Here is a 12488-nt window from a genome sequence, read left to right on the forward strand (position 1 = left end):
AGTCCCATAAGTTCCCAAAGTTCCCAAGCTAAATTTCCCATGGAAAGTTACTGGTAATTTACTGGAAATCTATCGGAAATCACCCACCACTTTGCAACCTTGGTCTTGAAGAGGAAAACCTGGTCATAACCTTGGTCTTCAGTAAGACCTGATGTAGTTATAGACAGTTTGATAGACAATGAACAAAAATTAATACTGAAGCTAAATTTACCAGCCATAATATTAGGGTATCCAGTATCAGTCTGGCACACCAACCAGAACCAGTCCACTGCACTCATTACTTTGTGATTTAAATAATTTAATCTTGCATAATATGACCAGAGACATGGAGCAATTAAAACTGAACTAGCAACTCGTCAAAACAAAATAATTTAATCTGAAACACTAGGGCAACAAAGCTAATACTGTCCAAAACACACAATGCTCCCAGAACAAGAAATATAACATTTTAGTTAACATAAAATCTGTGAAGCAGAAATTGGGCCCGCATAATATTTAAAATATAACTTCCTCAATCGTCACAACCCAACGTACCAACAGAAAAACTACACTTTACCACATTTTACTTTGTTGATTTTTTTCAGTATGTAAGTAGTATTGCAAAAATGCCTGCTTTTCTATCTCAATATCAGTGAATGGAACAGTGAACAGTCACTCTTTTGTGAATGAAAGGTCATGTGGTTAGTAAGGCCGCTGTGTAGGGATGTAGTGATACTATACGATTCATGATGCTACGTTCACAATACAATTTTATCTTATTCTCTTTTATTTCTGAGGTAGGCATAATGCAAAACAGTGCTACACATTTCTCTTTTTGTGTAACAAAAACAAGTTTTAAAACAAATCCCACATAAATAAACAATGATTCTAATAAAGAAATTCTCCACAAATAAATGAACTAAGGCTTTATCTGTGCTCTTTTCAGGCTTGAAATTTACGTTATTTTCAGGTAAATTAGCATATCTACATTTTCAGGCAGAAGCAGATATCTCTGAGCACAACGTGCTGTTGAAAAAAACCCTTTTCACTCGGGACACCAGTGGCTGGTATAGAAAAGTATGCTTTTGCTAGAGGTGAGCGTGACTTGGCCTTTTAATAATGTTTTTTTTTTTCACTCAGACAGGACTAAACGGAGCTTCTTATTGTGGTGCCATTTTATGTGCCTCCTCATATTCGTTGCGCTGTTTGTGCGCTGTTTACGCGTTGTCTGTTATCTTTTTACCTTTTTCATTTGAGGAAGCCAAAACGCTGTCAAAACTCTGATTTGAAAGAGGAGGGTGAATCCTCAAGTTCGTCTAGACTTATCACCACCATTTATGCACTGCATACTAAAACGCTGTAGTGACAGGGTTGCCAGGCCCTGCAGATATCACCACCTTTTACCATTCCCTCTCGACTGCATTTTTAATTAACCGCTATTTGGCAGGAATATCCCAAATCTGGCAACTATGTGTAGTGACGTATAACACGCGGAAATGGTTCCAGTGCCCTCTGCTGTTTAAATCTCAATCGAATTGAGCAGTGCATGTTTGCATCGATTATTAACTGTCTCGTGGTGCATCGGTACATCCCTACCGTTGAGTGATCTGGAGACAAGCCTATGTGTGTGACTGTGTATTGCACCTGGCTGCGAGAGTGTCACTGTCCCCTCTCTAATTCAGTCCCTCCAGCTGAGATTAACTCTAATAAACCATCTGCCCTGTCATCTTCCCGCATGCCTGCCACACCACCACAATGGCTCAATACTTCAAAAACAATGTTAGCCACACTACCAGTAACACAGGTGCCTCATCAAAGGGAGAATAAATATCAGAAGAAACAAAGCAAAAGATCTTAAACAATGTATGCAATTGCCAGTGTCGAGCTCTGAGTGAAATTCTAAGAGAGATCCCAGCAGAATATACAAGAATAAACTTAAAGTACAATATTATTTCAGTCTGGGATTGCTTTTCCCTGCAATGTTACCTCAAGGTCAAATCACTGAGCTGCCCTGACTAAGAAGCTAAAATCACCCACATCAAAAATGACAGATTTTTAATATGAAGTTGTGTTTATTTCATATATTCAGAGGAGAAAATGGTAACATTTTAATAAAATATAAGATGTGTAATGAACTGATTACATTACAGCTTCAAGAAGCATCCCTATAATTACCCCATCACATTTATTCTACGATAATTTGCCTTAGCCACTGGTGGGAAGCCAGAGGTAGTACCTTGTTACTGTGTAACATGTTCAGATCAGTCAGCTGTTTAATGATAAATGTTCTGGACCCAAAGCTCTCAAGATAGCCACCTTTTACAGCAATAATTTCTTGTATCAGCAGTGTTTTATGCTGGAAAGTCTAGTTTTCATGCCTCTGCAATTATGTTAATATCTGCATCAGACATGAAATAATAAAGCAGAAGTTTAATTATGTTCTGTTGTTTTCTGAATGATGAGAAAAGTTCCATGATTAAACTTTAATGGATTAATAAATGGATTAACCAAAAACTGTAAGTGTTATATTTAGCATTTAAATGAAGCATTATACATTTCTTGATAAGGAATGACTTTCTCATTGTATCCCATGAAAAAGAGGCAAGGTCTGTTAGCTAGGTATCCCCAATTACAAAATGCCACCAAACTAGGAGGGTGAGGGTAAGGGAATGCTTACTCAGAGACACGTGAAGGCCACTACCACTTTTTCCAAACTGCTGCTAATGCAATGCCACTGGACAATTCAACAGGCTTGGAGAAGAAAGCTAACTGTCTAGATCTGCTCTGCCACCTAAAAGATGCCTAAGATGGGCAACACTGTGCTTGTAATGAGGGGGAAATTCTCCATGTGTGGAAGTAATATGTGGCAATAACAAAGTAAGGAGTGTGAATGAGATGTCATATGATAATTTTGTTATAGCAGTGAAATAGTTAAGTCATGATACTTAAACTGAAACCATGACTTAATTAATTATCTGATTCCATCAGCTGACAAAGTCATGAACAATTATCTTGTCCTCTCATTTTACTAATTTGAGACCTTGATTTAAAAATCTCATATTAGTACCATGGGCGGCACGGTGGTGCAGCAGGTAGTGTCACACAGCTCCAGGGACCTGGAGGTTGTGGGTTCGAGTCCTGCTCTGGATGACTGTTTGGAGTTTGGTGTGTTCTCCCTGTGTCTGTGTGGGTTTCCTCCGGGTGCTCCGGTTTCCTCCCACGGTCCAAAAACACACGTTGGTAGGTGGGTTGGCAACTTAAAAAGTGTCTGTAGGTGTGAGTGAATGTGTGTGTTCCCCTGTGAAGGACTGGTGCCCCCTCCAGGGTGTATTCCCACCTTGTGCCCAGTGATTCCAGGTAGGCTCTGAACCCTCCGTGACCCTGAATTGGATAAGCGGTTACAGATAATGGATGGATATTAGTGCCATACTTTAAATATCTATTGGTCACAAATCTACAGTCAACAGTTATGGCCATATATAGATATATCACCAGCAAAGCTCACTAGGTTCATATGAAACGAAATACATAAAATATTCTGAGGTTTACAGTCCAAAACCATCTTGGTGCAACTGTACCAAACTTACACAATTTATCTTACAAAGGAGACAGTAGCCGTGTTCCAAGGCTTAGGCTACAGCCTCAGAAAGAGAAGTCCTCAGCCCTTAAAGACTACCCCATACACTGACAGAATAAATGTCACCGTGGTGGTACTCTAAAGGGTACATATACTTTAATTAGGGAACATAATTGTACCTTACTCTCTAATGATTTTTGATCTTAATATTATGTTGATTTCATATGGCAGCTAGTGTCGCAGTCACACAGCTCCAGGGACCTAGAGGTTGCGGGTTCAATTCCCGCTCCGGGTGACTGTCTGTGAGGAGTTGGTGTGTTTTCCCTGTTTCCGCTTGGGTTTCCTCCTGGTGCTCCAGTTTCCTCCCATGGTTCAAACACACACGTTGGTGGGTGGATTGGCGACTCAAAGGCGTCAAAAGAGTGCAAGAGCCAACAGCTCTTTCAAATGGACTGCTCTTAGAAGGCTGTGTGGTGACATCACTAGAAAGGCTCTGCTTTTGCAGCCATAGCACAAAACTATATAAAAAAAAGTAAAGTATTGTGATAAAACCTTTTCCTGCCAGAAATGATGATTTGGTTCCAAATAGAGCACAGAACCAAAACAGCAACCCTTGTTGCTGTTCCAGGTGTTCAGCAGTATTTAGTACCTACCAAAAGTGATCCAAACAAGGACCATAAGTAAAACTCCAACAGATGTATGTCTCTTGAGAAATGTCACACAATTTGAGCTCCTCTATGGGATAGTCTTACTCTTCTCAAGCATCAAAGAGCCTTGGGCTTCCTTAGACCACTTTATTAGGTATTATACACTAGGAACACCTCACTAGACTTGCTCTTTTAGAAATATTCTGCCAAATATTTATGGCCATCACAATTTGGCCCTCGTCAAAGCTTCGAACATCAGCTTCATGAATTGATTGTTTACTTGCTGTCTGATATATATATCACGACTCGACAGTTACCATTGTAACTCGATAATCAATTTTATTTCCCTCAGCTGTCAGTGGTAGTTTTAATGTTGTGGTTGATCAGTGTATATTGCAGAGAAAATTCCTCATGACGAGGAAAACCACCTCTGAGAATGGACTGGTGCCCTCTGGAGGATGTAGAGTGATATGAGTTTTATACACTGCTGAAACTCTCATATAGTAAACATAGTTTTCTGGTCATTTGTAAGATACATTGTTGTATGTGCTTTGCATTTGTACACTTTTGCTTTGTTTGTGTTTGTGAACAGCGCTCATAAGGTGACATGTTTTATGAAGCACAGGGTGCCTGTTAAACTTTGGCAGATGAACAGATATTGACTGCAATATTGCAGTAAATCTTGCTATACTGCATGAAAGCAATTACGTCTGTTCTAGTGAACCATATTTACACAAATTTCATCTCTCATTTGCAGTTGTGATGTAAAATGTAAATAACTTGTTTTTCTATTTGATGCCCTGCCTCATAAACAAGAAATGATGACTCGTCCATCTGACAGGATAAAAGAGGACATTTCATGAAAGGATAATGTTATGGTCTGGAAATGCTATCAGTGTGGAGTACAGAGGATTAATTATGAAAGGGCCAAGCAGACCAAAGTTAATTCTTTTTTTTTTCTATACGTGATGAGATGAGTCACTTTGAAATGTAAATTCTCAAAGATGGCATAAGCTCAATAAACCCAGCCTTTTGTATATTTCTCAATGATTTTACAACTGCACTCTATAATTGAGTAAAGGTAGTAAACCCGCTCTCATCTCATCTCTGTGACTACTCAAAGCAAATGAAAGGCCTGTGTTTAAAACAGTACCTCAAGGGTTGTAGAAATGATCCAGCTGTTTGGAAACCTGAAAGGCTCAAACCCATTGACTTATTTCAGTTGTTTTAACCATGATATTAAAATCAGATAGTCTATCTGGATTTCTAAACGGGTTTCTCAACCTCTTACATGGTTATAAATTAATCAAATGACCATACACATCTAAGCATGTTTTAGTTATACTTTAGTATTTTATATTTTAATCTATGAATGTTTTATTTTAGCTAATGTTAGCGTCTTTATTGTTACTTAGAAAACTCATGTCAAAATCATTTTCACAGTGAAAAAAACTATACAGGGACAAAAACAATCATTCTATTAAGCTGTAAAATATAAAAACTAATTTAAAAAAAAACGTGGCTGCGAAATTGATCTTTTCATTTCCCAACTCCAGATCTGTCCCCTGACCATCAGCTCATTTTACTCTGGGTGCCTGTGTCTATTGGCTTATCAAGCAAATGGAGAGCTGTGGGGAAAAAGACAGATTGTGCTGTCCACTCAAGTGTCTGTCATACAGGGGGTTCTCAGAGGATCCTCCACTCTCAAGTCTCCTCCCTGTCACTCAATCCATTACTAAAGAGCCAGACAGGCCTGGGGGACTCCATTACACTTGCATAAAAAGGAAGAATGTTAGGTTTTTGCTGAGTAACTGGACTGATAGAGTTTCTGTCTTTACAGAATAAATGGTGGTCGGTCACTGTGAATGCTAGATGACGATGGTCATTGGCAGGCTGCAGTGGCTCACAGATAAGACAGTAAACCAGAATACTGAAAAGGTTTGGGCAATACTGAATTTTCTATGTTTCTGATGTATGCACAGCTAAGTCAGGCTATTTTAATTATATGTAACTAAGAGTCAAAACATACAACTGAACTGGAATAGTAACTCACTCACTATTCAGGGCCTCTATTCAGCACTTCACATCTAAGACACCAAATGTTGTAAAAAAATGGCTGCATATTTTAATTATTGGTATTCATTTTGGGGTCTTACTGTTGTCATCATGTGTTCGGCTCGTTTTGTTTTGGAACACACTGAATGTATTAACATATCTGCATATTTTTTTAAGCCAAAGCTTTATTCAAACCTTTCATAGTATTGTGTATTAGCATCAGGCAACATACTTGTAATAATTTTACCATTACCATTGTAAAATGTTTGGAATTAGCAAGGTTCTCTAGAATGCATTTCACATTAAACCACGGTAACTGTTCCATTGAATGTAAAATCCAGCAAGTAGATGTCTGTGGTGAGTCATGTATCAAAATATATTGTTTTTTCAAAAATAACTGTCTGGTCATAACCTGCTAAAGATGAGATCTATGTCTTATTTTAAAGATTGCATCTTTTTGTCCCTCTTTTCTATACTTTCTCTATTTTATGGACTGTACTTCAAAGTTATTGATAAGTGAGAATTGAGAATGTGAGAATTTCCACAAATGTTTGACACAAATGTAAAGCATAACAATGTTCATTCTATATACACAAATCAACCATAACATTATGACCTCCTCCTTGTTTCTACAACCATGGTCCATTCTCCTGGCTCCACAGACCAGGCAGGAGGAATTTGTAGTGCTAATATTACTGACTGTACTCCATCTGTTTCTCTGCATACTTTGTTTTCCCCTTTCACATTGTTGTTTGTTGCTCTTTAACTTTCAGCAGATGGCGCTGTAGATATTGTAGATTACAAAAGACACATCAGCTTCTCTAGGTCATATTTATATAAACTTATAACTTTTGTACTATAACAATGTACTTTACCTAAAACACATTTCAAATTAGTTTCTGTTGACCAACAGAAAAACTCGTTTCACTGAAAACATTCTATACCTTTAATCCATATTTTATGAATTTATACACATAATATTTGATCTCAATGCTTCAGTCCATATGTCTAGAGTATACATTTCATCTTCCAACAAATAAAACAATAAAGAAAATAAATCTATTGTAATCATCAGACAAATCAAACAGCTCTGGCTGTTATTTGGTACTATATCTCTTATCTTTGCCATGATGGAAACTTCTTGGCTGACAACACTACAGTAATGTGCTTAATAAACTGACAACAATGAGAGTGCATAAAATCAAAGAGAGTTGTTAACAATCAGAACCTTCAGTGTCCAAGATTTTCAGTTCAATTACTGATTCCTGCAGTGAGCAATACCCAAGTCCCTCTAAATCAAGGCAGGACTTTAGTGAAACAAATTGATAAATAAACCAGAAAAGAACAAGGCTCATCAGCATTTGTTAAAAAAAATATGTATTGAATCCGTTTTCAAATTTTAATATTTTATACGCTATAAGCAAAATTGTCAAAAAATTTCTTAAGTACATCACTACTATGTTTTAACTGAAACACATTAAAAAAGGAAGGCATCCATCTGATCACAACCCTCTGCTTCCCGCCCACTGTATGGATTCTAAAGTGTTCACATTCTTTATATTTTTGAAGGTACTGAGAAAAAAAAAAAAACATTTATTTTTGTACATTTAAATCTTCAAATTGTAATCACTGTTGACAGATATCAGGCTGAGGCACTAAAGTTGAAAGGAGGCTGAGTAGTGCCTGGAACAGGATTAAACAATACTGTCTCAACACAGAATTGTTGGCTTCCCTTTGACATCAGTAGATCTTCAATCCATAAGTGAGTTGCTCTTTTGGGCAGTCAGGTTTTTCTCTTCCACAAAAGGTAAAGGTCCTTTTTTTGTCTTTCTTCATGTGTAATGTGCAGGTCACTTGATATGTTTCTCGAATAATTTCAAATACGTAACAGGACATGTCAGTTGTCCAGCCTTTTGTCAGTGTCACCAGGGATGGTCCTCTTTCCGTATAAAAGACTTGATATATCCTTTGAAGGTGTGTTTGATTTTCACCTCTACCTTGCATTTTTCTTGTCTGACAGGTCTTCTATTTGCTTCTGCCTCCTCTCTATAACCTCTAACAGTTTTGCATCATTACGAGCTCGTTCCTGAGCCCGGATCTCTGCCACATCTTTAAAGAACAAGTGCCTTCAGGAGAAAAAATAATTTCAGTCAAACATGTTTTTTCTGCAATATGTATAGGAGTCAAAGTGACAGAGTCTGGAAAGCTTTTAGAAGCCGCGCATGAATTTTGTGATTTGTGTTTGACGACAAATCGAGTCAGGGTTTTTTTTTTTAAGAGGAATTTGCTTTAAAACTATTAAAACTAGCGAAGTAACACATAAACATTGGCATGGCGTTGACATTTAAGTTACCTATTCAAGAAGGCTGTGGTCAGTCCTAAGATCAGAGTTCCGAAGAGAATGGGCTTTGTAAGACGTTTTTTTGCTGATAACTTGTGTTGCTTCATGTTGAAAAATGTTCACAGGAACCTGATGAAGCCGTTAAGGTTATTAATAATGAGGCTGCTTTCCTAGCTCTGACCTCGAGTCGTGCCCCAAAACACGTACACGCCCCTTCCTCAGAGGATTGTAAATAACACTCTCGTTTATAGTGGTTATTTCTTACAAATGCGCTTGCAGACTGCAGATATTAACAGGCAAAATACCTGAAGTTTAGATTTAGTATAGAGATTTTATTGTTACGATGTTTTAAAACATGTAAAATTATAAAAAATAAATAAAATGGTTGAGCAGGAACTATTTGTTTCCAGGGAAAAAACCGGATCTGCAATTTCAAACCTGCGCACATGGGCCTGATTTCAAATGGCCCCTTATTCCCTAACTAGTGCACTATACAGGTCATAGGATGCATTGACTTATAGACTCAGGTAGTGCACTACATGACCAACCGAGATGTATTTGGGATTCAAATATAGAGACATGGCAACGCTAATGAGTTATTTGCGACTGCTAGATACTACTTTATTTAAAGATATATATTTAAACGATAAGATATGAAACAACTTTATAGCACCTCATTTTCAGGTTTGCTGTAAAAACCCATTCAGGAATCATCTCTTCAAAAATAGCCGAGAAGTGTTCGTTTTCTGTAAGCTTACTGTGAACTTCGTTCATATTTTTTCATATGGGAGCATTTGAGCGTTTCGAAGCCCAAAATAGGGAGATTTATAAACACCTCCGTTTAGTGTTGTGTTACTTCCCGTTTTTAGTCTTTTACAGATGATTGTTATCCCAACTAATTTTTAAATAATAATAATAATAATAACAACATTAAAGACATAAAAGGTGTATAAAAACACCCCACAACAACCTATTCACTCGATTCTCACTGTATTTCTGTCGCTATCCGATCTTTTATTTGTTGTTTGTAGCTTTGAGTCCCTGGAGGACAAAGATCATTTTTCATTTTTTTTTAAAAAATTACACAAAACAAAAACATTGTTTGTTTTTTTAGGAGCTAGAAATATCACACGGGGTTGTGGGTACACTTGACAGAGCGAATGAAAACTGTTGTAGCTAGTGATATAAAATGCACAGACAGTTACAGCAAAACGAATGTATTTTCCTGAAGTAGAGGTGCAACATACGAGGAATGTTCTGCATGTTTTTATGTTTTGTTTTTTATACAATATGTTTAACATGGCTTTTGTAATTGAATTGGGGCGGGGCTTTATTTTAATTCATTTTAACACATGATTAAAGTAACTGATTACCTAGGTGCCTGGGAATCCCCATGTTAATTTCTAATGTGAAAAAACTCAACTTGGTCATCAGTGGTCATCAGTTAAAGAGTTGACAATTGATTAGTCGTGGAGAAAAACCAGGGTGTTATTTTTGTTAAGTTCATAAAAAGTGTGAATATCATCTCATAATTGTGGCATACATAATTTTACAAACTTTTAAAAATGCCTTCATAATTTCATGTTTAAGATTTAAGTAGAGTCATTATGTGCTTTGACGAGAGGTAGTTAGCTACAGTGGAACATTAATAAATCAGAATTATTTACTGTGGTTTTTATAGGAACCAGACATTTAAAGTGTTAAATGCTCCTTTTTTATTGCAGACACCTTTTTTTTAAATATATTTTTATTGAATCTTATTTTTCCAGCTTGTGACAGAAATGGATAAATTCTGTGCATCAGAAAGGTTTGATTACCTGCAAGGGCTCGTGACAGAGTTTCAGGACACTGATAGTGAAGGTATAACTATGCTTCCTCATGATGAGCAACCTTTCTTTAGACCTTTAGTGTGAGTTTTGGAAATGAATTCCAATGGATTATGTTTGCATAAATACCGTTAATCAACATTATCTCTCTCATTCTATTTCTGTAGAAGCTAAAGAGCAAATTCTGGCAAATCTGGCCAACTTTTCTTATGATCCTCGAAACATGGAAGCTTTGCAGATGCTACAGGTCACTGAGCTCTTTTTGGACATGCTGACAGAGGAGAACGAGAACTTTGTGGAGTTTGGAATTGGTTAGTATCAATACACAGAGCATCTCAGCACAAGGATGAATTTTACAATGTTTACAATTAGTACAAACCGAACATACTCTCCTAATAAAGCTGAGCTTAGCTTAGATGTGTTTGGAAAACTGAGCCTAAGACAGTAAATGTTTCCAGTAGGTTCAGAAATACAGGAGCTAGGTGATTTTGTTACTGAATGCCTTTAAATTCTCTGCCTGATTTAATTTGTTTTCTGTAACTCAGGTGGCCTGTGTAACATCAGTATGGACCGGGAGTGCTGTGAACAAATTGTGAAGAGTGGAGGAATTACATTAGTAATAGGCTGCCTCTCAAGTCACAGAGATGAGACGGTCCTCTCTGCCATCACAGCATTAATGAACCTTACTATGGCAGCACCACACTGTAAAACCACAGACAGCGCAGTGGTACAGTGCATGCTAAGATTTTCTCAAACACAAAACCCTCGCCTTAGCAACCTAGCCACCGTCTTCCTGCAGGACTATTGCTCTCAAGAACAAGTGGACAAAGCCAGAGACCTAATGCAGGGACACAGCCAGTCAGCAGTTGGAATTCCACTGCCAAAAGACTAGAAGACATTCAGGTCACGCCTGCCAGATCAGGGCTGCTTTCTGATCTGAATACAGCTGATTTCAAAAGATCAAGATCAAATGACTGGTCACCACAGAATGGTGATTATTTTTGTGAGTTTTGCATTGTAAGTGGTCTTTTCAAATTGTATATAAAGTTTAGACATCATGTGTATTATTTTCTTGTTACTTTAGTATAAGCATAAAAGTGGTAATGACACTGGTCTGTGAGCCCTGTGGTAATTCCACATTTTCTTTAGGTATTTATTGTATTCAAAAACGTTTATAATATTATGACCACCTCCTTGTTTCTGCATTAGCTGTCCATTCTCTCAGTTCTTCTGATCATACAGGAGTACTTTGTAGTTGTACAATTACAGACCGTAGTCTGTTTCTATGCATAATTTAATATCTCATTTTTACCTTGTGCTTCAATGGTCATTACCACAGAACAGATATGATTTTGGTGGTGGATAATTCTCAGTGCTGCAGTGACACTGATGTGGTAGAGGGGTGGTAGTGCGGGTTCCGTAGGTACAAGGGCATCAGATACATCACCGTTGCTGGAGCATTTAAACGATGTCCACTCAATGTGTCCCTCATCAGTGCGCCTTGTAGATATAAAGTCAGGTAGCAGCTCATCCGTCCCTGCTGTTTATATTGGTTGTCCTCTAGTCCTTTATCAGTGGACACAGGATGCTGTTGGCTGGATGTTTTGGTTGGTGGACTATTCTCAGTCCAGCTGTAGTCTCACACCTTCTGCCATTTAACATGCTATTAAGACATGACGTGTAGAAGGCGGCAGTCTTTGATCCATGTCAGACAGTGCCACTACAAAAATATACAAGGAATGTGTGGATGTATGAACAGCCAATTAGAATTGTGGGTGGAGTGTTTGTGGCTTAGACTAGTCCAGCAGAGACACTAAGGGCTTTAAACTCATCAACCACTGATGTGTCTGATCCACTTATGCAGCACAACACAGTGGAGCTGAGAGAATTGTCAATGAGTCAACATTGTAATAATGTTATGGACTGGAATGTGTATATTTGTACTGTGTTGTGCTGCAGGGAGTTTTTAAACACTGTGCTCCCTCACTGTCAAATTGACCAGACACACCTACTTATAATGTTATGGTTATGTACCTAGTTATAAAGTTATGGTTGATTGTATT

General features: G+C 37.7%; 2 protein-coding genes across 4 annotated transcripts in view; one reads left to right on the plus strand and one right to left on the minus strand.

The window, feature by feature from the left end:
* The window catches only part of stxbp4 (syntaxin binding protein 4), a 152284-nt gene extending 150959 nt beyond the window's left edge, over nt 1-1325 (minus strand). The window contains exon 1 of the mRNA XM_066663223.1: nt 1223-1325. The gene's annotated coding sequence lies outside the window, so the exon portion shown is untranslated. The remainder of the gene's footprint in view (nt 1-1222) is intronic.
* On the plus strand, nt 1044-12274 carry armc7 (armadillo repeat containing 7). 3 transcript variants are annotated; one of them, XM_066663230.1, is made up of 4 exons: nt 1044-1073; nt 10369-10459; nt 10593-10736; nt 10971-12274. In XM_066663230.1, exons 1-4 carry the CDS (start codon nt 1059-1061, stop codon nt 11315-11317), a joined length of 597 nt encoding a protein of 198 aa, XP_066519327.1. In that variant the 5' UTR covers nt 1044-1058; the 3' UTR covers nt 11318-12274. The 3 variants fall into 3 exon arrangements, with proteins under 3 accessions (XP_066519327.1, XP_066519329.1, XP_066519328.1); XM_066663232.1 differs by lacking the exon at nt 1044-1073 and adding an exon at nt 9108-9126; XM_066663231.1 differs by lacking the exon at nt 1044-1073 and adding an exon at nt 9182-9347.
* Nucleotides 12275-12488: the final 214 nt, after the last annotated feature.

This window comes from Hoplias malabaricus, chromosome 3, assembly GCF_029633855.1.
Source record: "Hoplias malabaricus isolate fHopMal1 chromosome 3, fHopMal1.hap1, whole genome shotgun sequence".
Taxonomy (NCBI): Eukaryota; Metazoa; Chordata; class Actinopteri; order Characiformes; family Erythrinidae; genus Hoplias; species Hoplias malabaricus.